The sequence below is a fragment of the Oncorhynchus mykiss genome, chromosome 4 (genome assembly GCF_057628025.1).
Source record: "Oncorhynchus mykiss isolate SJ-2025 chromosome 4, ASM5762802v1, whole genome shotgun sequence".
Taxonomy (NCBI): Eukaryota; Metazoa; Chordata; class Actinopteri; order Salmoniformes; family Salmonidae; genus Oncorhynchus; species Oncorhynchus mykiss.
In genome coordinates, this window is record NC_143025.1 from 25,533,615 (window position 1) to 25,561,182 (window position 27,568).

At 42.3% G+C, this 27,568-nt stretch overlaps 1 protein-coding gene across 14 annotated transcripts; it reads left to right on the top strand.

Annotated features, from left to right (window-relative positions):
• Positions 1 to 256: 256 nt before the first annotated feature.
• Positions 257 to 25,715, top strand: LOC110521587 (protein ECT2). Of its 14 annotated transcripts, none has more exons than XM_090231642.1 (26): positions 286 to 415; positions 5,504 to 5,666; positions 5,815 to 5,894; positions 6,506 to 6,601; positions 7,247 to 7,429; positions 8,076 to 8,165; positions 8,302 to 8,409; positions 11,288 to 11,361; positions 11,503 to 11,633; positions 11,794 to 11,909; positions 12,288 to 12,350; positions 13,099 to 13,324; positions 14,314 to 14,438; positions 15,412 to 15,531; positions 15,645 to 15,713; positions 15,796 to 15,906; positions 16,155 to 16,251; positions 16,539 to 16,620; positions 16,769 to 16,847; positions 18,234 to 18,353; positions 19,141 to 19,279; positions 20,161 to 20,315; positions 21,082 to 21,189; positions 22,100 to 22,240; positions 22,914 to 23,262; positions 24,701 to 25,715. In XM_090231642.1, exons 2-25 carry the CDS (start codon positions 5,537 to 5,539, stop codon positions 23,247 to 23,249), a joined length of 2,979 nt encoding a protein of 992 aa, XP_090087768.1. In that variant the 5' UTR covers positions 286 to 415; positions 5,504 to 5,536; the 3' UTR covers positions 23,250 to 23,262; positions 24,701 to 25,715. The 14 variants fall into 14 exon arrangements, with proteins under 14 accessions (XP_090087773.1, XP_090087768.1, XP_090087767.1 ...); XM_090231641.1 differs by lacking the exon at positions 286 to 415 and adding an exon at positions 456 to 569; XM_036968961.2 differs by lacking the exon at positions 286 to 415 and adding an exon at positions 823 to 1,126 and having other exon boundaries at positions 5,508 to 5,666.
• Positions 25,716 to 27,568: the final 1,853 nt, after the last annotated feature.

Genomic DNA, 27,568 nt, shown 5'->3' on the forward strand with positions numbered 1-27,568 from the left:
ATGTTATGAACAGAGTGGGCTAAGAAAACTTTACCCTTTGCCAAAGTTTAAAACATAGCGTTATTTACGAGTGCACTTCACAGAGGCATTTCCATAACGGAAATATGCAGATATATGCTATAACGGGCCAATGGGATCTCGCTAGCTTGTGCTTGGTCCTGCCCATATCCTTTCTAGTTCTGCCCACTATGACTCATTTGTACCCATTGGAAACTACATTGATTTAGTTATAACAAATCATCGGCCTGGTCTGTTTAGTCTCTTCGCAAGCATTCCCTGAAGACTCGCGATGTTGCAGCTCTGGATTTAGAAACTTTGTGAACAAACTGTGCACCCACATGGATTAACTCTTAAATTGGGTTAAATCAAGGTTTCCGTTGACGTGACGCCTATCCATAAGAAGTTTTAAATCAAGGTTTATCTATTAATCTTGTTGCACCACATTTTTAAATCCTTCCTCTAATCTAAGTTTAGTTTTCACTTTAAACCTATATTAATTTAAACCATGTTGGCGCAACCCAACCTCAGTGATGACAACAGGGAAATGCAGATGTAGGCATGTACTACAGGTAATCTGTCTTGAAGCCTTGCCTGTGTTTGAGAAAGTTGATTTCACGGTAAACTTCGTAGAAAGTTGATTTACCTAAATTAACTTGCCCAGGTTTAATGACGTGGAAAGTTGATTTATTTAAATTAACTTGCCCATGTTTAATGATGACATTCTATAATAGAAGCGGACCATACATTTGAAGAATATCTGGTAAAGTTGTGTATAACTTCGTAGCCAACCCTGTGGCCACGGAGCGCCTGTGCCCTGCACAGTGGGCATTGTAGTTTGAATCCACGAGCCAATCAGTAGCCGCGCAGTGCTTATTCAGCAGGCTTTCCCATTCTTGTCCAATGAGATTACAGACGCCTTGTTTGCCTTGCTTTTTGAATTCGGATTGAGGGAGTTGACAGATTTATACACGCGCAAATATATATATTTACTTTTTAGAGACGGCAATAACCTACAGATAGTTAAGTGTCAATTTAGTTAGCCAGCCGCTAGCTAGCTAGCTGAACTGGTCGACTAGCCAGTTTACCACTCACCTGCGATTATTTGTTGTTAATTCCGAAGGTTTATGTAAGTCTTAGCATTTGTTTATTTTCCAGCAACCATGTTTATTATGTACTGTAGTCAGTTAACTAACTAAATTCGTTAGTGTGCAAGCTAACGTTAGTTAGTGTTTTATTGAATTAGTTGACGTTAGTAACAACACGTCGTATAGGGTAATGTACAGTCGCTAACGTTTAGTCAGTCTGGTTCGGTTTTGATAGAACAACCAGTTAGCTAGTCTGACGAGGGTTTTCACTGTACGTTAGTGCAGTCATAAATACACTTGCATTTGTGTTGTTTTGCTAGTTAACGTTACATAGTTAATCAGATGTTGCTAACTGGGGGTCTGTTACGTTAACGTTGTTACGTCATGTTTGTAAAATAGTTTTCTGGAAATGTTTCTTTTAAATGCAACATTGGTTTTCAATGGCATGACAATTTTGTCGTTAGAACTGAAATTCTATAAAGATGTGTGATATAACATATGGTGTAAGTTGTATATACACCTGAAATTAAGTCATTTTGACAGAAATAGCTATGTTTATCAACTTGACCAATCCATATTTTAGTATTTGGCTATCAAAAACATTTCTATGAATGGAGAACGTCCAACTTCCTTTTTAGTAATATATATGTTTTTTCTTTCTGGCTGAACTTGGAGAGAGAACTTATTTTACTTTACCATAAGATTAATGGCAGTATTCTGACACCATAAGCCATTTTTTATTTTTGTATTCTTTTGATGTGTAGGGGGGGTCATCATCAAAGTTATTCTTTGAAGTATTTGGTTGTCTGTATGTGCAGAATGTTACCTTTCCCAAATCCCTGACTTGTCTACCATGTCTCAGTTTGGCACCCCTTTAAGCCCAGTGTTTCCTTTTTGCAACACTCCCAAAACTACCTCAATACAAACATCAAAATGAAAATAGACAGTCTGGGAGAATTGAAAATTCCAAAAACAATGAATTTAGCAGTATTGATTTTGTAATTGCTACATTTAGCATAATTGTCCATGGCAAAATACATTGAATTGAAGAAAATTAGCTTTAAAATGGCAAAATTCTCACGGTTCCAAGGCAGAATATGTACTGTAGAATCGCATCAAATTAGCTTTAAAACTGCAACATTTTCTTTCAGCTCCACAGCAAAATGTGTAGAATTGCAGGAAATTAACTTTAAACTGCAAACATTTCTCCAAGCTCCATTGAGAATGTTGAATTGCATCTTTAAGCCAACTTCCTGCAACATTTTTTTTCGCCGCCAAGATGGGGGGGCCTTGCCGACCATTCCCATCTTACCTAGAAAATCCCTGAATATATCCTTGCCTACCAGTGTGGTCTCAGACAAGTTTGTAACATTTCAGAGGCTACTAGTACAACAATGTAGCCTAGCGGTTAAGAGGTTGGGCCAGTAATCAAAAGGTTGCTAGTTTGAATCCCCGAGCTGGCTAGGTAAGAACATCTGTCTGTGCACGTGAGCAAGGCACTTAACCCTAATTTCACCTATAAGTCGCTCTGAATAAGACAGTCTGGTAAATTACTAAACATTTTTTTTTATATATATAATACAGGATGCAATTTTAGAGACATTGTATTTTTGCAACCGTGGGTCTCACAGGGTTAAATGTCTAAATGTTATGACTTCAAATTTATCTCCAGCACCACCTCAACATACAGTTGAAGTCGGAAGTTTACATACACCTTAGACAAATACATTTAAACTAATTAAAAAAAAATATATATATATATATATATATTATTTAATGTTTTTTTTTTTTTTTTATACAATTCCTGACATTTAGTCCTAGTAAAAAATGACCTGTCTTAGGTCAGTTAGGATCACCACTTTATTTTAAGAATGTGAAATGTCAGAATAATAGTAGAGAGTGATTTATTTCAGCTTTTATTTCTTTCATCACATTCCCAGTGGGTCAGAAGTTTACATACACTCAATTAGTATTTGGTAGCATTGTCTTTAAATTCTTTAACCTGGTTGTGGAAGGCTACCCGAAATGTTGTCCTTTGGCTATTTTGCCACAACTTTGGAAGTATGCTTGGGGTCATTGTCCATTTGCGACCAAGCTTTAACTTCCTGACTGATGTCTTGATGTTGCTGCAAAATATCCACCAAATTTTCCTACATCATGATGCCATCTATTTTATGAAGTGCACTAGTCCCTCCTGCAGCAAAGCACCCCCACACCATGATGCTGCCATCCCTGTGCTTCATGTTTGGGGTGGTGTTCTTCAGCTTGCAAGCCTCCCTTTTCCTCCAAACATAACAATGGTCATTATGGCCAAACAGTTATATTTTTGTTTCATCAGACCAGAGGATATTTCTCCAAAAAGTACGATCTTTGTCCCCATGTGCAGTTGCAAACAGTAGTCTGGCTTTTTTATGGCGGCTTTGAAGCAGTGGCTTCTTCTTTGTTGAGCGGCCTTTCGGGTTATGTCGATATAGGACTTGTTTTACTGTGGATATAGATACTTTTGTATCTGTTTCCTCCAGCATCTTCACAAGATCCTTTGCTGCTGTTCTGGGTTTGATTTGTACTTTTCGCACCAAAGTACGTTCATCTCTAGGAGACAGAACACGTCTCCTTCCTGAGCGGTATGATGGCTGCGTGGTCCCATGGTGTTTATACTTGCGTACTATTGTTTGTACAGATGAACGTGTTACCTTCAGGCATTTGGAAATTGCTCCCAATGATGAACAAGACTTGTGGAGGTGTACAATTTTTTTTCTGAGGTCTTGGCTGATTTCTTTTGATTTTTTTCCATGATGTCAAGGCACTGAGTTTGAAGGTAGGCCTTGAAATACATCCACAGGTACACCTCCAATTGACTCAAATGATGTCAATTAGCATATCAGAAGCTTCTAAAGCCATGACACAATTTTCTGGAATTTTCCAATCTGTATAAAGGCACAGTCAACTTGGTGTATGTATACTTCTGACCCACTGGAATTGTGATACAGTGAGTTATAAGTGAAAAAAATCTCTCTAAACAATTGTTGGAAAAAAGACTTGTCATGCACAAAGTAGATGTCCTAAACGACTTGCCAAAACTATAGTTTGTTTACAAGAAATTTGTGGAGTGGTTGAAAACAAGTTTTAATGACTCCAACCTAAGTGTATGTAAACTTCCGACTTCAACTGTATGTGAAAATTGTCTGTTTCTGTTTTGTAGTAAAAAATGTATTTCCAATGACCTCATAAACCAATTAGTAGGCAATGCCTACTCATAATTGGTTAAAATCACAATACACACTTTTTTTACTACAAATCCTAGAAATGTGCCATTTTCACATGTTAATGGTGCGGTGGTGCTGGAAATGGTGAATATAAAGTTGAGCATTTTTTGAATTTCCCTTTTTTAAGGATGTGGAAAATGACTGTACCTGTATAGCAGGGTGTGTCCAACGTTGGACACTATGCCCGTAATCAGAAGAAGGTTCTAATTAGAAGGTCCTTGAATGCATCACTGAGCTTTGCCCAATAAATAATCAAATCCAATTGTTAGACACTACCACTCTGTGTTTTCGTTATATTCGTTGCCACCGCTCCAAAATATATAATAAAAAATAAAAAAACACTTAAACAACTAAAACCAGATATAAATTGTAGAAAAGATAATGGAGTTTTGTTTTAATAAAATAATATTTGAAGTCTAGCAATCACTAAAATATAACTAGACAGTCGAGGCAAATCTCCCCCATTTGACTTTGTTTGGGTCACTCAGATAGCAAAAGAACACCGCATAAGCCATGGCAAAATGAGTAGAATTGCAGGATTTTAGCTTTAAAACAGCAAAAGGTTTCTGAGGCCAAGAGGACAGGCTCAAATTTTGGTTAGAGACTGCGGCATTGGCCATGCCCCCCCGCCCCCGCTAACTTTGTCACCACTGAAGTAAAAACATTTTTTTATATAAATCATATATCAAAATATATATATAAATCAATGCTAAACATGAATGTCAATGTTTGGTCACACATGCTTCATTCTACTTCTCGTCTGCGATAGCATGGTGCCCATATTGCAAGGCTGATTAGCTAAAACAGACAGGTGTACGCTCAAAACAAACATACCACATGGAATTCATGTTTGGAATTTATTTGGGAGGAAGGTGGTTGCATCTAAGCGACATTTACCACAATCTACTAATTACAACCATCTACCAATTACGGATATACATTCAATCGTGGTTTAAGTATCACCAGGCAGAGGCACATATTGGCATATAACTTGCAAGGTGGGAAGCCAATATGTTATAAGACCCAAATTCCACTTGGGTATAAAATGGGCTACACACATTTTTATTTTCATCATTTCTATTCCAAGTGGTTTGGCATTTGACACCTCACTCTCTCCTCAAGCTCTGACTTTACTAACTTTTGATTGTTTAGACAGGATTGTGCCACCACCCGTGTCACACTTCCATGGCTGACAGCAGCATAGTTACTTTGGGGATGGCTCGGAGCCTGCTGGTGGACTCCTCTGTGTATGACTCCAGGATGGCTGAGACTACTAAGGATGTATTCCTGGGTTTGGGCTCTGAAGACATGGAAGGCAAGAGTTTCACCCTTTTCTCAATCAGTGTGATATTAACTGCTTTTTACCTGAGGCTGTCACTCAAAACAGGAAGGATTTCGTTTTATGATTGCTTTCACATTACCTTTGAGATTCACTGTGCCCTTGGTCCTCTATTCCCTTGTAGAGATGCTACCTCGGGTCGAAACCAGAGTTGTTCTTGTAGGAGAAGCTGGAAAAAATGGAGCACTTGTCAAAGCACTGCAGGTACCATGCCCTAATGGTTTGAGCCCAGTTGTATGGGCTGTCATTGTGGAAGCATCATTGCATTATGATTTGTTGCGTGTGATTGTTTTCATTTTGTTTTTTAATAATGAGTACAGTGAGTATACAAAACATTAGGAACACCTGCTCTTTACTTGACATACACTGACCAGGTGAATCCAGTTGAGAGCTATGATTCCTTATTGATGCCACCAATTAAATCAGTGTAGATGAAGGGGAGGAGACAGGTTAACTTTGTCTGTGAATGTGAAGCTACGGCACAGGGCTCAACTGTAGGAATAAAACGGGTTCACTCTTGAGCGACTGAGAAGCTTTTCGATCTGAAGGCTTCTTTAAATGATCTATTTTGTGTTCCAATCTGTAGTAGTGGCACATTCGCTGACAGCTTAATCAGAGGGGGAAGTCTGCTGAGTGATTTGACAAAGTTGACCTGCTGCTTTCAACTTTATTAATTTAGCAGAACTTTCCCCCCCAGATAGCGTTTGACATTTGTTTGAAGTTCTTGCCTTCTGGGTTGTAATGACACAGGCCTGTTGTTCAGAGAATTTGTCAGTTTGGTGTCGCCAGCTTGAGGTCAATGCTTCATTTTACAGACCGTCAGAATAATGGAAGTCCCAGTGGTTAAGATTAGAGGAAGAGAACCGGGTGCTGAGACTGGAGAGAAATTGATAAAATCTATAGTCAATATGGTAGGTCTTTTTTCGGGCTTGGATTGTGTTGCATGCTTTAATCCATCAAGGGGGGTCTCTTTGCATGGGCAATCTCAAGGTGATTGGTGTGTAGCTGCAGCAGTGTCCTCACAATTACTGGTAAATGTCACAGATTTATACTGTTAACACCTGGTGTCCAAGCTTAGATGTCTCTAACAAAATGATCTAACACGTTCACACTGTTTATTCCTCTAATGCTTTGTCTTCTGATGTATGGTGCCAATAATTCTGTGGGGATTATGTATTTTATGAATACGGTTTACAGGTATCATACATAATTTCTCTCTTCAGCTCAATGATCTCTGATTTATATAGGCTGTGTTTTTGATTCAATTTCTGCTCGACTGAATTTAGTGAGTTAAATCGAATCAAAATAACACACTCAGAGTGGGCACTGGAAATTGTTTCATGCGGCATTGAGCAATGTCATGGTGAGCATCGGTCTGTCTCTCTGCAAATCAAGTACCTGAACTTCAATGTTTACCGTTTGCTCTAAACTCACCTACTTTAAATGTATCACTCATATTGCAATATAATATCATGATTATCAAATTACTCCTTTGATATGAAAGGGCTGCTTGTGTGTCCCTACTCACATTAACAGCAACCTTTTTTAATCCACAGGATATCAACGTGCCTTGCATAAAGACCGACAATGTCAAAGAGTTTGGAGATGGAGAAAACACAGAGTTTGAGACGGTGTTCGTGCTCAAAGACTTTGCCTCTCCTGACTACATCTATCTTTACAAACATGACAACCGGATCGTGGGCCCCCCGGTTGTTCTCCACTGTGCGACACGAGAGGAGGTAAGGACAGGAGCAAATCACTCCTGAAATATACTCACTCACTCTGGGATGGCACTCGCAGTGCTCGGCTGTGGATCACTCCTCGCCGGTTCAAGATATGAGGTTTTGACTGTTATGGTGCAATTTAGCATCTGCCTGCAATGGGAGATGAAGTAAAACATGGCAGAAAAGGTGTGCTTTCAAGTTTAAATAGATTTATATGATGGGTTTTGATTGTTCCCGTGAACCCTGAGAAATGCATCACTGTTGTCTGAGTCTAAGCAGAGCACCTGCTCAACTCAGTCAGATTACTGGGGAAGAAGAAAACACCCTTGGCCACAGATCACTGCAAACCTCACCAGTCACCTCTCCAAGATGAACGTAGATCTATGAAGGAATGCATCACAGCTCTAAAAACGGAAAATATCTCTGCATCTATCCCCTTATCTACAGAGCCTGGTAACTTGGAGATCAACAGAACACACACATACTTATAAATGCAGTGGCCTTTCATACAGCTTTGCTACTGACCAGTAAAGAACCCCCCCCCCCCCCAAAAAAAGAAAAAAAATATGTACTTGATAAAAGCAGTGGAGGAAATGATGCATGAGCAATGTTACCAATATCCAATATTTATAAGAACCTTATTGTTTGTTGTTTCCCACAGCCCCTGCCGTTTTCCTCTCGTCCTCTATACTCTACCACCATGCTCAACTTGTCGCTGTGTTTCACCGGTTTCCGCAATAAAGAGGAAGTTGTAAGTGGAATGGGTTCAAGTTGATTGTCATTATTTGTAGCTCTACCAAGTACCAACATGTCGGTTTTGTTTGCTTTTTAATGCTAAGAGATATGTGTTGGTGCCAAATGTCACTCACTGCCTTTAACCCCTGCAGAAAAACCTGGTGAATCTGGTGCATCACATGGGAGGCACCATTCGGAAGGACTTCAGCACTAAAGTCACCCATCTCATTGCATACTCCACTCATGGCGAGAAATACAAGGTTTGTAAAACACCCCTAACCTTTCCTCCCGTCTGGAAGAGCTCATGTATAGACCTAATCCATGTGATTTATTTTCTTCCCCACATGACATTTCATTTGCTGACTGAAGTTTTTGTTTTATTGATTCTCAGTGGTTCTGTTCGCTTTTCTCCACCCCATCTTTTTCTGAGTTGAAAGCTCAACTTGTTTAGATGTTTTGCTCCAGCACTTTAAACAGGAAAGTAGCCTAGCTCTCTTAACAGACATACTGAGACATTTTACATTGGAAAGTGAGTACTTAATAGAGTACAAGAATGAGATCCGTTTCAATACACATGCCTTTTTTCATCCCTGGCTTTTGAAGGAGCTTTTTACTTCTTGCAGTACCTGGCACACAGCCTACAGCTGTTGTAAAAGAGGGCCAAACACCTCAATCCTCTTTTTTAAAGAGTAGTTTCTGTACCATACTGGGCATAAGAGGCTGCTGAGGGGCTGGAACAGAGAAAATAGAATGGCATCAAACTCATGGAAACCATGTGTTTGATATATTTGATACCATTCAACTCATTCCTCTCCAGCCGTTACCACAAGCCATACACAAGCCCCCCAATTATCCTGTGGTACCTGGGTATATTGTATTGCCGGCAGTGCACACAAGGGCCTCTTTCTTTCCTGACGTAAAAAAACTAAATAATGCACAAACAAATGTATGCAGCATGGATCTTGATCCAGGAGGGGATTGTCTCTGCTTTAACCAAGAAGCTGGATCTTGCAAGTTAGCCACTTAGTTCGCAAACCAAATGCATAGCTGGAGCCCTGATCTGAAGATCACTTTCTAAGATGTGCCAAATAAATTGACTTCTAGTTATAAACAGTTGCACCCACCCACCGAGCTTTAGGGAGCCCCCACAAAAAATAGTACAGTCTTTATTTCATAATACCCCAGTATGTGGTATATACTAGAGGTTTACCGATTATGATTGTTTTCAACGCCGATACCGATTATTGGAGGACCAAAAAAAAGCCGATACCGATTAATCAACTTTTTTATTTTTTAATGACAATTACAACAATACTGAATGAACACTTATTTTAACTTAATATAATACATCAATAAAATCAAGTGCTGTTTGAATGAATGCTTACAAGCCTGCTGATGCCTACCATCGCTCAGTCAGACTGCTCTATCAAATCATAGACTTAGTTATAACATAATAACACACAGAAATACGAGCCTTAGGTCATTAATATGGTCAAATCCGGAAACTATAATCTCGAAAACAAAACGTTTATACTTTCAGTGAAATACGGAACCGTTTGGTATTTTATCTAACGGATGGCATCCCTAAGTGTGACAGGGTAGCCTAGTGGTTAGAGCGTTGGACTAGTAACCGGAAGGTTGCAAGTTCAAACCCCCGAGCTGACAAGGTACAAATCTGTCGTTTTGCCCCTGAACAGGCAGTTAACCCACTAGGCCGTCATTGAAAATAAGAATTTGTTCTTAACTGACTTGCCTAGTTAAATAAAGGTAAAATAAAAATAAAAAAGTCTAAATATTGCTGTTACATTGCACAACCTTCAATGTTATGTCATAATTACGTAAAATTCTGGCAAATTAGTTCGCAATGAGTCAGGCGGCCCAAACGGTCTGACTGACCGAGAGACTGAAAAACAGCTTCTATCTCAAGGCCATCAGACTGTTAAACAGCCACCACTAACACTGAGTGGCTGCTGCCAACACACTGACACTGACTCAACTCCAGCCACTTTAATAATGGGAATTGATGGGAAATGATGTAAATATATCACTAGCCACTTTAAACAATGCTACCTTATATAATGTTACTTACCCTACATTATTCATCTCATATGCATACGTATATACTGTACTCTATATCATCGACTGTATCCTTATGTAATACATGTATCACTAGCCACTTTAAACTATGCTACTTTGTTTACATACTCATCTCATTTGTACATACTGTACTCGATACCATCTACTGTATCTTGCCTTTGCTGCTCTGTACCATCACTCATTCATATATCCTTATGTACATATTCTTTATCCCCTTACACTGTGTACAAGACAGTAGTTTTGGAATTGTTAGTTAGATTACTTGTTATTACTGCATTGTCGGAACTAGAAGCACAAGCATTTCGCTACACTCGCATTAACATCTGCTAACCATGAGTATGTGACAAATAAAATTTGATTTGATACCCTGACTCTGCGTGCAATGAACGCAAGAGAAGTGAGACAATTTCACCTGGGTAATATTGCCTGCTAACCTTTCTTTTAGCTAAATATGCGCGTTTAAAAAATATTTACTTCTGTGTATTGATTTTAACAAAGGCATTGATGTTCATGGTTAGGTACACGTTGGAGCAACAACCGTCCTTTTTCGCAAATGTGCACCGCATCGATTATATGCAACGCAGGACACGCTAGATAAACTAGTAATATCATCAACCATGTGTAGTAATAACTAGTGTTTATGATTGATTGTTTTTTATAAGATAAGTTTAATGCTAGCTAGCAACTTACCTTTGCTTCCTACTGCATTCGCGTAACAGGCGGGCTCCTCGTGAGGCAGGTGGTTAGAGCGTTGGACTAGTTAACTGTAAGGTTGCAAGATTGAATCCCTGAGCTGACAAGGTAAAAATCTGTCGTTCTGCCCCTGAACACGGCAGTTAACCCACAGTTCCTAGGCCGTCATTGAAAATAAGAATGTGTTCTTAACTGACTTGCCTCGTTAAATAAAGTTGTAAATAATAAAAATTGCCGTCCAAAAATACCAATTTCCGATTGTTATGAAAACTTGAAATCGGCCCTAATTAATCGACCATTCCGACTAATCGGTATACCTCCTAATATGACATACCTCTCTGTGTCTAGCTTGCTGTGTGTATGGGAACACCCATCCTCACCCCAACTTGGATCCATAAGGCCTGGGAGCATAGAGAGGATGTGTAAGTATCTCCTCATGCTACAGACAATGGCCAAAGCCAACTGCATGCCCAGTCCTCATTGTGGTCTTCACGTTCATGTCTGTACATCAATGTATACTATTATGTACATGTATGAGGGCTGACAACCACCTGTTCTTACAGTAGTTTCCATGCTGGAGATGAAGAGTTCCGCACCGAATTCAAAGTTCCCCCCTTTCAAGACTGTGTGCTGAGCTTCCTGGGCTTCTCAGATGAAGAGAAGACCAACATGGAGGAAAGGACAATCAAACATGGTATTAGCCTAGAGGTCTTACATTTTCAGTATTTATTTTTATTTGATTTTATTTTCCTTCATATGTTATATCTAGGCTTTACAAAAGCTACTCTGCAAGCACATTATCCTCCCTTTATTATGGAGTACTTTTGGAGTTTCTAAAACTTTGTTTCTCCAAGGTGGCAGCCACCTGGAGGTTGGTGATCAGAAGTGCACTCACATGGTGGTGGAGGAAAACGCTGTCAAGGAGCTGCCATTCGTACCATCAAAGAGACTGTATGTTGTCAAGCAGGAGGTGAGCACTTCAATGTAGTAGGTGTCAGCTTACATCACCGTACTGGTGGTAGGCAGACAAACATGAAACATTTCCCAGGTCAACAGTATGTCTGACTGAAGCATAACACCTCAAATTCATGTGCCTCAAATTCATGAATTTTCTAATACATTGGCATTGTCAAGTCTGGGAAAATGAGCCTTGTTGTTTTCTTCTAAGGATTATGTCAAATACGTATTTCTATTTAATGTATTTGGCTGTATTGATTGATAAACTCTTGCCTCACTTGGATGATCAATATTTAATTTTCCTTTCGACTAGACAAGTCATTTGAGCAGAGATAGTGAGCACTGGTGTTCCCCACCTTGTATCAATACTATTTTTCTTTGCTTGTTCAAGTGGTTCTGGGGAACGATACAGATGGATGCCCGAGCCGGAGAGTCCATGTACTTCTATCAGAAGGTAAGTTCTGTCTGTCAGTCAATCTGATTCATCCTCCCAATGCCCCTACACAAACCTCTAAACAGTGGAATGGACACTGCTAAGATTCTATAAACTGTGTCGCGCACATCCTCTTGATTATCCCTCTTTGGAGGGAGTGAAGTGAGTTTGGGAAATAAAATACAAAAACATTTCACATACAAACTTTATGTCTAAATCAAAAAAGCTCCCCCAATAATAGGATGATCCCTGTGATAGAATGTTTATTTTGATTGGCAATGCTCTGCATTTTTCATGTCCATGTCTAGATTGTAAGAGAAAGCGTTCTTGGAAAGCATGTTAACGTTTTAATCAAATTTATATAAATCTGAGTATTCACAATAATCGTAGTATTGTGCGCTTGCAAACCAGTGGAGGCTGCTGAGGGGAGAACGGCACATAATAATGGCCCGAACGGAGCAAATGGAATTGCATCAAACACCTGGAAACCATGTATTTGATACCGTGCCACTGATTTGACACTTATAAGTGTAATTGCTTTGCATGTGCAAACAGATGATAAACTAGGTGAAATTATGGCTTCACAAATCTCATCACAATTTTGAACCTCTCCCCTGCAGAGCTTAATCGAGCATCTGACCAAAATACGTGAGATTTTAGTTCTGGTTTATCAGAGATGACTTCCACCACAGTACCATCCTTTTTCTTTTTACAGACATTTTTCTCCATACACCCTCATCTGACATGCCCATGTTTCTCCTACTCTCAGATGGACAGTCCTGTGCTGAAGAAGGCTGTGTCCCTGCTGTCCCTCAACACACCCAACAGTAACCGGAAGAGGAGGCGTCTGCGGGAAACCCTGGCCCAGCTCACCAAGGAGACTGAGATCTCCCCCTTCCCTCCACCCCGCAAGAGGCCTTCTGCCGAACACTCCATGTCCATGGGCTCTCTGCTGGACATCTCCAACACCCCCGAGACCTGCAAGGCCTTGGCAGGTGAGAGAGGAGCCACGGTCACTCATCAGCCACACGTCATCTCACAGGGCTGGTAACACTGGGTGTTAGTTAGCCTGTCAACGGTGGTTAATAAGCGCCTCTGACCTCGTTAAAAATTAATGCAGGCAAAAACAGACAGGGATTATAGCATCATTAGTGTCTCATGTCAGCTGAAATCAGAGCCTTGTCATAGACTAAGGAGGCGGTCACTGCTTGTTGCAGGGGGAGGCAGGAAGAACCAGCACTCTCTGCTATTCTGTTTGAACTCCCCCCAAAGAGACTGAACACCCTGTCTTTCAGAGCACAGTGTAGAGAGCAGCAGGCGTAGGAGGTGCTGTGCTGAGGCCAACAGGCAGAGGAGGATGAGTGCCAGGGAGATGAGTAAGGGGACAAAGAGTGGCCCTTCCACTGCACTAGCACTACCACCCCTCAGCAGGAAGCAGAGACCCCAGAGGCCCCCATGGGCCCTCAGGACAGGGAGTGCGTCCTCAGCCAGCCCAGTCCCCAGCCACAGAGCCTGGGGAGGGTTCGTGGAGGGACTCGTCACAGGAGTCAGTCTGTCTCAGCGAATGCCAGGAGATGAAGGGTCACTCAGTTGAACTGTCACTGTGGGGAAATCCGATTTGGTATGATATTAGAAATTATATAAGAACTGTCTAGATGATCAAAGTGGTGCAAGAATAGTAGGTTGAGCCTTAAAGCCTGGAGAGTTGACTGGAGAGTTGAGGATGAAATTATATGAAGGAATGGGATTATATGAAATACATTTAGTTGCATTCTGGAACTATTCTCACTAGCTAAGATAAAAGCCCCAAGTCTTCTGCAGAGTAGCGTTCACTTTGCATGTCAGAATCTCAATTTTCTAAACTCTGAGACACACAGGAAGTCAAAATAAGTTCAGAAGTTGTGGGTAGTCAAAAGAAAACATGTTTTTTTCCCCACTGTCTCAATCAATATTCACCTCTTGACGATCCCTGGCTCTCTTCCAGAACATTCCCGGCCCTTGAAGAGCTCTACACCTGCTGTCCTGAAGCAGTCGGCTAGATGGCAGGTCTCCAAGGAGTTGTACCAGACAGAGAGCAACTATGTGGATATTCTCACCACAGTCTTGCAGGTTTGTCGCTGCTGCTGTGGATGTTGGGCTCACTTAGCACCACCGGGGCTGCTAAGGTCCTAATCAGGCTGTCCCACTGGTGCCTGAGTCCAGTGACCAGTGGGGGAGAAAATTAATAGGATTGTGCGCATCAGGACTGTCAGCCAGCCAGGCTCCCACTCACACTGCAGAGCTCTCTGCTGTTCATCGACCCAAACCTCAGGCCTGTCCTTGTCTCATCGCTCCTATTCTCACATCTCCCTCCTCTGCTCGCTACAGCATTACTATGATACCAGTAGAATGGTGTTCAGCAAACCTCACTACCATATTTCCTGATCGGTGTAGTGTACTCTACTTTTGCACGTACATCACCTTGTTCTCTTTCACCCTGACCCATGCCCACTCACCCCCACTCGTAAGCAGTCACCAGTAGTGTCCTCTCTCTGTACCATGCCCACTGCACCATGCCAGCCCAGGAGACAGATGGCCGGCTTCACATTGGATGGTCTTTAACACTGACTGCTGACCCCATGTCCACTGCCCTCCTGAAGTCAGCCCATGAACTGGCCTGCCAATACCAATTATCCCATTATGATTCACACATGTTGGGTGCTTGTTAAAATGTATTTTTATTAGAAGGTAATTCCAGGCCATTTTGAGCCTTTTGATTATACTTTTTACAGGAAAGCTGAATAGAGCTTTGCTAGATCAGGACTTTTTAATGGGAATCATTTCTTGTTGTTTATTAGGGGGCCTACTTTCACTGTTTGTGAGTTTTCTATGTCTTTGATAAGATGATGGGGAGGCAGGGTGATCTTTTTATAATTAATACTTACCTGCACTCTAAAATGATTTGACTTTCTACTTTTACAAACATTCTCATAGAACTATTCAGTCTGAAATAGTGAGTGCCGTATGTATTGGGGATGTATGTATTGATTAAGGGAATAGTGGGCTAAGTCTGAGTCTCACCTGAAACGTCTGTTCCTTTTAGCTGTTCAAAGTCCCCCTGGAAAAGGAAGGCCAAGTTGGTGGACCCATTTTGGCTCCGGAAGAAATCAAGACCATCTTTGGCAGCATCCCAGAGATCTTCGATGTACACACCAGGATAAAGGTGGGCACTTCTCTCCTTGAAATATCCCAAGATGACCCGAACAAGAGTTTAATCTGCAGTGAAGTCACCTAAATGTCCTCTGTGTCTCTCTGCTTATTGGGTTGATTTGACAGGCCGATCTGGAGGAGCTGGTCATGGACTGGTCTGAGGACAAGAGTGTCGGGGACATCATTCTCAAATACGTGAGTATAGCAGGCCTTTGTTCTGAATGTTGTATTGAGCCATTTTGGACATTCTCACTCAGTTCCTTTCTCTGTCTGTCAGTCTAAAGACCTGGTGAAGGCTTACCCGCCATTCGTCAACTTCTTTGAGATGAGCAAGGAGACCATAGTGAGGTGTGAGAAGCAGAAGCCAAGGTTCCATGCTTTCCTCAAGGTATGTGACCTCTGAGACGATGTACATTTGTGTATACATCCACGTGAGTGTAGGTTTAGAAGTTACCATATGCCTCATGCGAAAGGTCATTCATTGCTTGTCTCTATGTACAGTAAACTTGAAGAAAATGTCTCGGTCTGTGTTGTGGATGTGAGTGATTGCCTGTGTGTGTGTAAGTAAGCCGCAACATGTCTGTCAGGTCTCCTCCTGCTTTAACAGCAATGTTTTTGTTTTTTTCTTGCCTCCAGATCAATCAGGCGAAGCCCGAGTGTGGACGACAGACGCTGGTGGAGCTGCTGATTCGCCCTGTGCAGAGACTGCCTAGCGTCGCCCTTCTCCTCAACGGTAGACTACACCGCACACACACAAACACACTTGATAGCCAAATCTTGAGCAACATGGTACATATGTGGCATGATAGAAGTACTAACTTTATGCATTCTCCTCACCTGCATATGAAGAGAGCGCTTGATTTCCGACTAAAATGTCACAGGAAATACTGATAGATGCTCCTCTCCTTTATCCACAGTTGTGTTCTAAATCTGTCGGTCATATCAGTTGTTTGCCCTTGACTTTTTTCACTGTTCTATCAATTATATATGTCAATGTTCATTGACCCATCTATCTTGCAGATATTAAGAAACACACTGCCTGTAACAACCCTGACAAAATCACTTTGGAGAAGGCAATCGAATCACTCAAGGAAGTTATGACGTGAGTCAACTGTGCACCACCGGCCATGCATGAAGCATTTTGTTGTAATTAAGTTAAAGCCTCATCCATTAGCCATGCATTTACATAAAGTGATTGTAGCATCAGTTGTCTAACGGAATTTATTTGACCCCCCCCCCCCCCCCCCCAGTCACATAAACGAGGACAAGAGGAAAATAGAGGGACAGAAGCAGATCTTTGATGTCGTCTATGAAGTTGACGGCTGCCCTGTAAGTTGTTTGTGCATTTCTTCACTGGGATGTGGCACGCTTTGTTGAGCCGCTAATCCGTTAATGGCTGTCCATAACGGCTAAGCCTCTCCCATAATGGCGTTAATGGCTGTCCATAACGGCTAAGCCTCTCCCATAATGGCGTTAATGGCTGTCCATAACGGCTAAGCCTCTCCCATAATGGCGTTAATGGCTGTCCATAACGGCCAAGCCTCTCCCATAATGGCGTTAATGGCTGTCCATAACGGCTAAGCCTCTCCCATAATGGCGTTAATGGCTCTCCTCAGCACCATAACGGCTAAGCCTCTCCCATAATGGCGTTAATGGCTGTCCTCAGCAACATAACGACATGGCCTCTCCCTATGCGTTAATGGCTGTCCTCCAGCACCATAACGGCTAAGCCTCTCCCATGATGGCGTTAATGGCTGTCCTCAGCAACATAACGACAAGGCCTCTCCCTATGCGTTAATGGCTGTCCATAACGGCTAAGCCTCTCCCATAATGGCGTTAATGGCTGTCCTCAGCAACATAACGACAAGGCCTCTCCCTATGCATTAATGGCTGTTCTCCAGCACCATATCAGCTAAGCCTCTCCCATAATGGCGTTAATGGCTCTCCTCAGCACCATAACGGCTAAGCCTCTCCCATAATGGCGTTAATGGCTGTCCTCAGCAACATAACGGCCAGGCCTCTCCCTATGCGTTAATAGCTGTTCTCCAGCACCATAACGGCTAGGCCTCTCCCATAACGGCATTCATGGCTGTCCTCAGCAACATAACGGCCAGGCCTCTCCCTACGTGTTCACCCTGATATCCCTATTTATTTCAGCTAATTTCCACAGGATGCATTTTTTTGTACTGTTCACTCCGCATTTATAGCTTGTAATTCATGGATTATTGTGCTGGAGTTAACTTGATAATGTGTGTGTGTGTGGAGAGAATTTGTGTAGAGCTGTGTGTATGTGTGAACCAAACTACTTTTCTGTGTGCCGAAGTCCTCTTTTCAGGTGATAATAGTGGAGATGAGTTGGGACTAGAGTGAGTGAATTAGTATACCGTTGGCTCTGGGCTGTGAGTATAGCTCTATTTATCTTGATTTGGATAAGCAGAGCATCCAAATGAATAAACATAGTTTGATGATAGGGTTTTAAAGGAATAATGGGACTGGAAATGGAAATTCCTCCATCAGCCGTGCAGTGAAATGACCAATCTGTGGAGTTAGACCCATTAATACCAAATATGCCGCTTTAAATGAGGCCTGTGATTGAATCATGAAGCTCTCTCTGGTGACCGTGTTTGTTTGTTTATTCACAAATGGTTGCTGGATGTCTCTTTGGTTGTGTGATATTCATCCCGTCTTCTCGCTCACTCTCTCTCTCCTCCTCAGGCCAACCTGCTCTCGTCCCACCGCAGCCTGGTCCACAGGGTGGAGACCATCGCCCTGGGAGACAAACCCTGTGACCGAGGCGAGCACGTCACACTCTTTCTCTTCAATGACTGTCTTGAGGTAACGCCAACATCAATGAAGTAATACCAACATTGAAGACCTGCTTATCTGACACTCCAGCCAGGCTCAATGATATGCTGAATATTTGAACCCTGGTCAACATTTCACCGTATTGACTAGTGATGGCCCAGACATGGCTTTAGATGTTAGAACTTTACAATACACCCAAAATGCCCTCCAAGTTAATGCCATTGCTCATTTGAGAAAATCTTGCCCGTCCTCTATTCCCCCCCACATTATGAAATCTTTGGGACTTGAAATGCTAAGAAAATGCAAATTCAGTAGCAAAGAGCCCCACTGGCTGATTATTTATGGGTGTGCAATCTATCGTTGCTGACACAGCTTCTTATCTGGCTCCTAATTAGTGAAGTGTTGCATTAGAATGGGGGTTAGCAATCAAACCCAGAATGGGTGTGGGCGAGGCGGCCTGATTCAGGAGTGTCAGAGCAGCCTGGTAATGAGCATGGGGAGAGCAGGGGCTGCACTCTTCAATTATTCATTGATTAGCTCCTCTGTATTCAGATCTCCCCTACCCCCAATAGATATCACAATGCCTTCATGGGACAGACCCAACCCCTGGCTCAGCCCCCACACAGGCCAGTTAAACACATGCTAATGACTTGGACCGTTTACCTTTTATAAAAGGCCCTATCGATTTGTCACAGCTTAACCACATACATACATACATACATACTCCACTTCACTTCACTTCACTTCACTTCACTGGAGAGAGAGTTTTTAGGTAGGGATGGAGGCTTCCATACTTCAACTGTGTCTGTATTCGCAGATTGCCCGGAAGAGACATAAGGTGATCAGCACATTCAGGAGTCCTCTGGGCCAGACGCGACCTGCAGCCCAACTCAAACACATCACCCTCATGCCTCTGTCCCAGATCAGGAGGGTCCTGGACCTGCAGGATACAGAGGGTGAGTGAGCCCCAGCCCCTGGCATGTTCTCTACCTACCTATCAAAACCTATAAATTCAAATGATGTTAGTGACATACACAGTTTACAACAGGGATTAAAGGTGTGAAGAAATGCTTTGTGCTAGCTCCCTCAATGCAGTACATCAGACAGTAATAATAAAAGTCAAGTCAAAAATGAGAGGTTGTAAACATAGTAATAATGGACTGTATTACACTGTGTTTAGAAATATAAAGTAGGTAGTGTCTTGGTCACGCTGTGGAATACATATATAATAGAACAGCAGAGTTGTGTGTGAGTTCTGAGTGCGTGTGTTTGTGTAAGGATTGGATGTGTGGGTAGGGAGTGCAAATAATCGAAGGTGCCGATAATGAGGTGGAAATAGTCTCTAAGGTGCAGATCTGTAGGGAGACGGCTAGGGTTAGCTGTTCAGCAGTCTGATGGCCTGCTTACCTACCTGTTTAACATCCATTACTAAGAAACATGACCACTCCTTGTTTGTGCTTCTTTTGGGTCGATACACATTCCCTGAGCAGGTATATTGCTCCTTTCTGTTTTCCCTGTATCTGGAAATGTTATTCATAAGCATACTGGATAGCCTAATATTTGGAGTCAACACTGACTGAAATGGCAGCCCAGACATAATCAAGCAAACATCTCTCCTCTCTCCCACTAGCAGTGACTCCGCTTGTTTGGCCTTGTAATGGAGCTGCTAGGTTTAATTTCACTGTCAATATGTACTATAATTACAACCAGTGTATGTTGATACACCAGAGATGGCTCTCTATGCATCTTAAAGAGAAATGGGATGCATGTTTTACCTAGACTATTGACAATTTTGAGTGGTCCAAACCTCGCTCATTTCTCCTTTTCTCTCTCTTAGATTGCCGTAATGCCTTTGCCCTGGTGGTGCACCCGCCCACGGAACAGGAGAATCTTCTCTTCAGCTTCCAGCTGACCACTGAGGATACGGTGAAGTCAACCTGGCTGAAGATGCTCTGTCGCCACGTAGCCAACACCATCTGTAAGGCTGACGCGGTGAGAGAGGCAGAGTGAGACAGTGGTCCACTGAGCTGCTATAGGATCGTTGGGTTGGAGGGCTCCTCCTGAGAACACATGTTGCAACACAAGTTGCCTGTCTATCTGCTCCTCTCATTAACACAGCCAGACAGGCTGAAGCGACCAAGGCATCCCTCACTGGTCTGGTGTCCTCATGCAGAACATGGTGTATGGACTCTTTAGAGGTTGATGAGGACACAAATCCAATTATTTTGGCCAGTTTTAGTACACTTACATATCACGTTGCGTGAGTGGCCTTTTTGGTCATTTCAATCCTATTAGATTGTCCTCTGTGGTTAAACTGGAAGACAGATTAATGTAATTAGAAGTGGAATTGTACTAGAACTAACACTAAAGACATAGATGGGTTGTTTTATCTCTCCACAGGTCTTTTCACTGATGTAGTATTAGAGCTTGAATGAGGAAGCTAACTAGTAATTGGCTGCCCGGAGACAGACGTGTATTTCCCATCATAATTAAAAACAGGCGTAATAAGCTTCGGAGGTGAGCCCAGCCAGTCCCAGCTGTCAGGAGTGAACTGTCCACTAGGTGGCGATGTAAACCTCTACTACAGGCTGGCCTTGCTATCTTAATTGATTCACTGGCTCTCTCCGCACCCTGAATACCAACCAGTGAGCTCCAGCTGCATGTAAAAACAGACAACAGTTTCTCACTCTATGCATTTTGACAGCGAAGCAGAATGGTCTGAAAATGTATTTATACTTTCTATTTCTATTTTAAACAGGAAGATCTAATTCAGTGCACTGAGCCTGACTCTGTCCAAGTGAGCACAAAGGATATGGACAGCACGCTGAGTAAAGCCTCTAGAGTCATCAAGAAAACTTCAAAGAAGGTAAAATGGGCTCTGAATTAGCCCATCTCTCTCCTGTATTCCACACAAGCACATGTTGGATATTGGACAAGCTGACTGTTAAACAGAGCTATTTTCAAAATCAAATCATATTTTATTAGTCACATGTGCCGAATACAACCGGTGTAGACCATACAGTGAAATGCTTACTTAAGAGCCCCTAACTGACAGTGCAGTTTAAAAAAAAATACAGATAAGAATAAGAGATTAAAGTAACAAGTAATTAAAGCAGTAAAAAAATATATATATATATATACAGTGGGGTGCCGGTACAGAGTCAATGTGTGGGGGCACCGGTCAGTTGAGGTAGTATGTACATGTAGGTAGAGTTAATTAAAGTGACTATGCATAGAGTGGGGGGGGGGGGGGGAGTAGTACAGAAGTCTTGTGGCTTGGGGGTAGAAGCTGTTTAGAAGCCTCTTGGACCTCGAATTGGTGCTCTGGTACAGCTTGCCATGTGGTAGCAGAGAGATGACTAGGGTGGCTGGAGTCTTAGACAATTTTTAGGGCCTTCCTCTGACACCGCCTGGTATAGAGGTCCTGGATGGCAGGAAGCTTGGCCTCAGTGATGTACTGGGCCGTTCACACTACCTTCTGTAGTGCCTTGCTGTCGGAGGCCAAGCAGTTGCCATACCAGGCAGTGATGCAACCAGTACCAGGCAGTGATGCTCTCTATGGTGCAGCTGTAGAACCTATTAAGGATCTGAGGAACCATGCCAAATATTTTCAGTCTCCTGAGATGGAATAGGTTTTGTCGTGCTCTCTTCACGACTGTCATGGTGTGCTTGGACCATGTTAGTTTGCTGGTGATGTGGGCACCAAGGAACCTGACGCTCTCAACCTGCTCCACTGCAGCCCCGTCAATGAGTGTTTGTGACTGTTTAACCCCCAGGTAACGAGAGCATTTTCCTTCACCAAAACACCCAAACGGGTAATCCAGAGAGCCTTCATGGCCAACAGCACCTCCGACGACAAGAGCCCTGGCCCCAGCTCAGAGAACATGATCCATGTTGGAAGCAGTGCCACCCTGTCAGTAAGTTCATCCATCCATCCATCCACCCACCCACCCGTCTACTTCAAAGGTCCAGGCCTTGAACAAGGTTTGTCTAATCAAGTCGAGGCTAAAGGGGCATAGTGCAAGATAAAAGAGCAATGGCAGAAGAATCTTGAGTCATTTTAGGATTTTGAGATGGGTACTCTAATTGCACCATGTACCCTGTTTTTCTCAGAAAATCAATTTGCAGCGCTCTCCAAAGCATAGTCCTGAAAGGGTTGCGTAATTAGGTGATTGTTGACATCTAATGGTGAAATTGTTCTGCCAGTGCAAGCCATATTCTTTTTGAATATGCTTCAGTTTCAGTTTTTCAATTAATGATGACACATGACTGTTTTGAACTTTTCTCTTTTTTTTATTCAGTTTAGCTATTTATTTCCAGTTCTTCTAACTGCGTCAGTATTGATGACAGGCTTTATTTTATCTCAGTCTTTTTCTGACCTTTTCTGTACTTCCTTTTATTAGAGTGGAAAAGATGAGTCATACAATACTAAATATTTGAAGTAAGGTACTGCACTCACTTTGCTATTAAAAAGGGATTTTAAGTGCAACTTGATGCAGTAGTGTGACATGCAGAGTCTGACCTATGAGTTGACAGGGTCTCTCCCATCGTCTGTGACTCTCTCCCCCATGCTTTGCTCTGTGACTGTAGATGGCCCGCTCCACCTCAACATTCAACCTCAGTGGTTCTACAGCTGCTGCTGTGGTGCAGCGCTCTAACTCCCTGGACCACCCACCCTGTCCCCGCCTCCGTGTTCCCGTCTGTATTCATACCCCAGACCCAACCCCTAATCCAACCTGCCCTGAGGAGACCCCACTTAAGCCCCAACCCACCCCCACCAGGCCCCCTTACTCTGCCGGCCCCCCTACCTGGAGGGTCCCGTCCAAAGGGAGGCTTCCCCCTGGGGCCTGCAGGGACCTGCTGGTCCCCTCCTCTGACCCCCACAAGGCAGACTGCTTGAGGCCCCGCAAAGAGACCCTCCTATAGGCGGCTGACTGACGTGAGCATCACCATGCTGGGTTTAATACCCCTTTTAACTCACTGGGATAGGTGGTGGCTCTCTCACTGACTAACTCCTCATTCCTGGGCTGTGGTGGCTCTCTCTCTCCGGCTCTCTGTGGGCTCTCTCCTCTTGTCTCTTATCTGCTGCACACCTCACTCACTCAGCTCCACTAACATCAGCTTGCAGCGCCGGGCAGATGCTCACTTTTAGCTTTTACATAAGCCTTCTCAATCCATTTTGGAATAGGGAGGAGAGTCTTTTAGTAGTGGATTATTTGGTTATGATCTATGGCTTCTAAAACAAATGTGTTGTGGTGACAGTGATTTACATTTTTCTCCCACTAATTAAATAAATCCAACATTGTGTGCAGCATTATGCTTTAGTGTTTGGATGGACATTCCAGGCCTTTTGACAATCTGTCACTGGGCATTTGTGAAACAGTGGCTTCATGTGTGTCCTGACAATCTTGTTCTGTATGTCCTCGCTGTGCCACTGCTATTGATCCTACGTCCTCAAATTTAAACCGTAATGTCACCTCAAATCTCATTAACCTGACTGGGCCCTGTCAAAGTGAGAATGTGTTATGGTGGTTATAGCAACAAGCAAACGGTGAGAAGGTGCTGGTGCATAAATTGGGTTGCTTTTCAGGCTGGCCTTTACTCTCACTCTGGCTTTAGCCGGCCACAGCTTTACTGAAGGAGGATACATGATACATGACGCACACCTGTTTACGCTCCTACGTTCGTTAACACTCCGGTCTCCATAGGGTAGACTCTTAATGAGGGTGAAATATGTATGCATTTTAACCAGCCAGACCTTGTGGTTCCCCAGAAATCACCCTGCTTTTATGCAGCAGCACCTTTCATGTTGGCCTCCCCAAGTTGCCCCGGTAACATATAATCAAGGTTCTTTTTCAATAGATCTGATTCATCCACAGTAATGAGCAGCACAGGGACAGAGAGAGGAAACTACGTCTTTACAACACGGCAAAATGTTGAATGGTTTTGGAAGTTGGGGGGAGTATAGTAATATTGTATTGGCATCACTCGCTCGATTAGTTCAATGCCAACATTTGGCTAGGAAGGCACACTGGCACTGGGGAAAGCTGAATGTAAAAGTAATTAAATGAGACTTCCATATAAAACGACCTTGTATCCTTCACAATGCACTTCCCACGAGATTGCTTTTGCGGACCACATGACAATCCATCTTTGTGCCGTGGCTTTTAAAGGTCCACCAGGAGTCCCAGCGTGTACATGTGATCAGAAAGCCCTCATGTTGAATGACTTAAGTGCTCACTTGAGCATTTGCTCATCTCTAACCCTTCAGTGTAACTCATTGTCCTTAAACTAACACTCGAGGGGTCGTTTCTGTTTTGGAACCCAATCAATTTCCTAATTTAATTAATGTCCCTGTCCTGTTCTGTTCCCTCCAGGCGATGCACTCTCCCTCCATGGTCAACCTGCCGTCCATGTTTGAGAGGAAGTACCACACGTTCAGTCGCTCCACATCCCACCTGTTCTGATTGACTCTTCGAGGAGAGAAACACGGCAAGCTGTTCTGCACGGTGCACCACTCACTGTAATTCAATTAGCTCACCTCTCGGCAATGTTACTGCAGATTGGCACATCCTGTAATTGTTTAATGAACGCAAGTTCATTCAGATAATGTCTGACTTGGAAAATGAAAGATGAATACTCTTGTATTTAGTGTTTACTTACAATGTTACAAGTTGACCTCATGTCTTAGACAGTTGGGAACATTTGATTAACATGTATAGGTACGATATTTACTGACATTTTCTGTATTTTTGTCGTGGAGGAGGGATATAATTCAATGAATGATAAGCCAATAAACGTGTTACTTAGTTTTTTGGGGAACACGCCTGTTGGCTTCACTTACTATAGTTTCCAGCTTTTATAAAGCTCTTGAAATGTTTTTACTTTTTGATGATATAAATGATCAGGATTAGGGGAACAGAAGCTACTGTTTGCTGTTTTGTAAGTGATTGTTTTATGTTGTAAAGTGGGTATGTTTTTCAGGAGGGTCTAAGGGGATGATGTTGCATTACACTACATTTATTTTCCAGAATCATTTTATAAATAGTCTATATACAAATCCTCTTTCTCTTGCTATTTATGTGTACATTTGCCTCCCTTTTGTCTATCATTATCTATAATTGTTCTGATTTTACCTCTTGTCATAATTGTCTTCCATTATGTGTATTCCATACACTTACACATGATCCAACGTTAAGCTTATTTCTGGTATGTTATTCAGTTATAGGATGTTGTTCACGACTTCTCTTACCAACACATGATGAATGGAAAAAATTAATAATTATCTCCCATTCATCTGTATTGAATAGTGACTATTATTATGCAAAGTCACTATTATGGTTTGTAATTGAATTGTTTTACTCAATTTTAATAAAAATGCCCTATATTGAATGTTGTGGTTTTTTAGGATTAGAAAAACTAACATGCATCTCACGTCCAGACCAAAGTCCTGCTCTATAAACAAATGAAGAGAAACTTCATCCATTTACTTATTCAGTCAGTTACTTCTAATGTATTATGTCCTTGGTGTATTATCCTCCTTACTTAGGGGGGGAAAGTGAAAATCTGAACCATGTAGGCTTCTGCAGAGAAATGCACGGACTTCTGCAGAGAAATGCACAGACTTCTGCAGAGAAATGCACAGACTTCTGCAGAGAAATGCACAGACTTCTGCAGAGAAATGCACAGACTTCTGCAGAGAAATGCACAGACTTCTGCAGAGAAATGCACAGACTTCTGCAGAGAAATGCACAGACTTCTGCAGAGAAATGCACAGACTTCTGCAGAGAAATGCACAGACTTCTGCAGAGAAATGCACAGAATTCACTTTGCAAATTACCATGAAGCAATAAATTGCTGCCTAAAATGAATTTGGAAAATGTTAACTGGATGCCATTTGCGTCCTTTGACCCCTCTGTTGAAGTGTTGTTCTGAATAGCACACTAAAGCAAGACATGACAGCAATTTTTATTGTCTCCATTTGAGCAATAAATGTACATTAGCACAAAGCAATCAGTCTGTGATCATGTGTAAAGCAATGTGTGATAAATGTCCTTATTTGGCACTTTCTGCTACAGCTACTGGCCTATTAACGTTCAGGGAACTCACTTGAAAGGTGTCAACATTTTTGGTATTCATGTCACCGCAGCTCAGTATAGCACACGAGTCCGTTCAAAGAGCCAGAATAAAAGCAGTCTACTGGATAGTGAGCCAATGCAGGAGCCCTGAGGCATAGGGAGACCAGGGAATACCACAGTGGATAGGCACCAGGTGGAGGACACACTCTCTTTATATTTGACTTTCCTCCACAACAAAGCAGATATGTCAGGCCAGTAGAGGGTGAACTGTGAGGATGAGCCTTGGTGAGATTAGAATGATGTAGGGGCTTAAATCTTGTGGAAATGTTTTCATTTTGGGGGGGGTGGGTGGGGGTTATCAGTAGTAGAGCACCACCATAAGTGAAAGTGATTTTATTTGAACTATTCCAGGGTCATAGTCTGTCTGGTCCACACATGTGAGCCGTTACATGAATCTAATTGTATTTGACTATCAAAGAAATGTCAACCCTTATTAACTGTCAAATCTGTGTTATGCGACTGACTGAATTGTCTCAATTTATACATTTTGATTTTATGAGCGAAACTAGTATTGTGGATGAAAGTTTCCCATTTGAGCTTGTATCATCTTGGAGACAATACACTATACCATACCTCTGAGTCATCCCATAGCTCTTCATTCTCACCAATGACCTGACATTGGCTCTTGGTATTGATCATCGCTAATGATGCTATTTGCACATACCCTTCAACTATCAATTAGGTTGTCTGCTGTTTGCAAAGTGAATTCCGTACAAACATCCATGCATGTGTAACAATTAAATAAATGAAGGGATTCTTCCTGTAACAGCTGTCAGGTTCCTCCTGTACCATGGGGTATTGTCTGCCTACAACAAGGCCTTGATGGATTACAATAGATGAAAACGTAATTAGGACCTCACTCTATCAACTCCTTTGGTTGGATTCATTCTGATCACAAATGACGACCTGATATTTTAGGTAACTTAAAATGCCATTGGTCTATCTGCCTGCACAATGAGACACCTCTGAGGGAGTGGTGATAGCACAACATGGATCAATGTCTCAAATGAAGAAAAATGGGTCCATGGCACAAGAATTTACAGCATTTATGGCTTTAACAGGTGAAAAACAGTATTGAATTCCCACTTAGGGGAGGCTCATCACCCA

Bases quoted from the DNA above. Each gene is read 5' to 3' on its own strand.
- LOC110521587 (XM_090231641.1), top strand. From the start codon at position 531: ATGACAACAGGGAAATGCAGATGTAGGCATGTACTACAG. The intron at 570-5,503 runs GTAATCTGTCTT...TTGATTGTTTAG, and splicing joins GATGTAGGCATGTACTACAG to ACAGGATTGTGCCACCACCC. The intron at 5,667-5,814 runs GCAAGAGTTTCA...ATTCCCTTGTAG, and splicing joins GGGCTCTGAAGACATGGAAG to AGATGCTACCTCGGGTCGAA.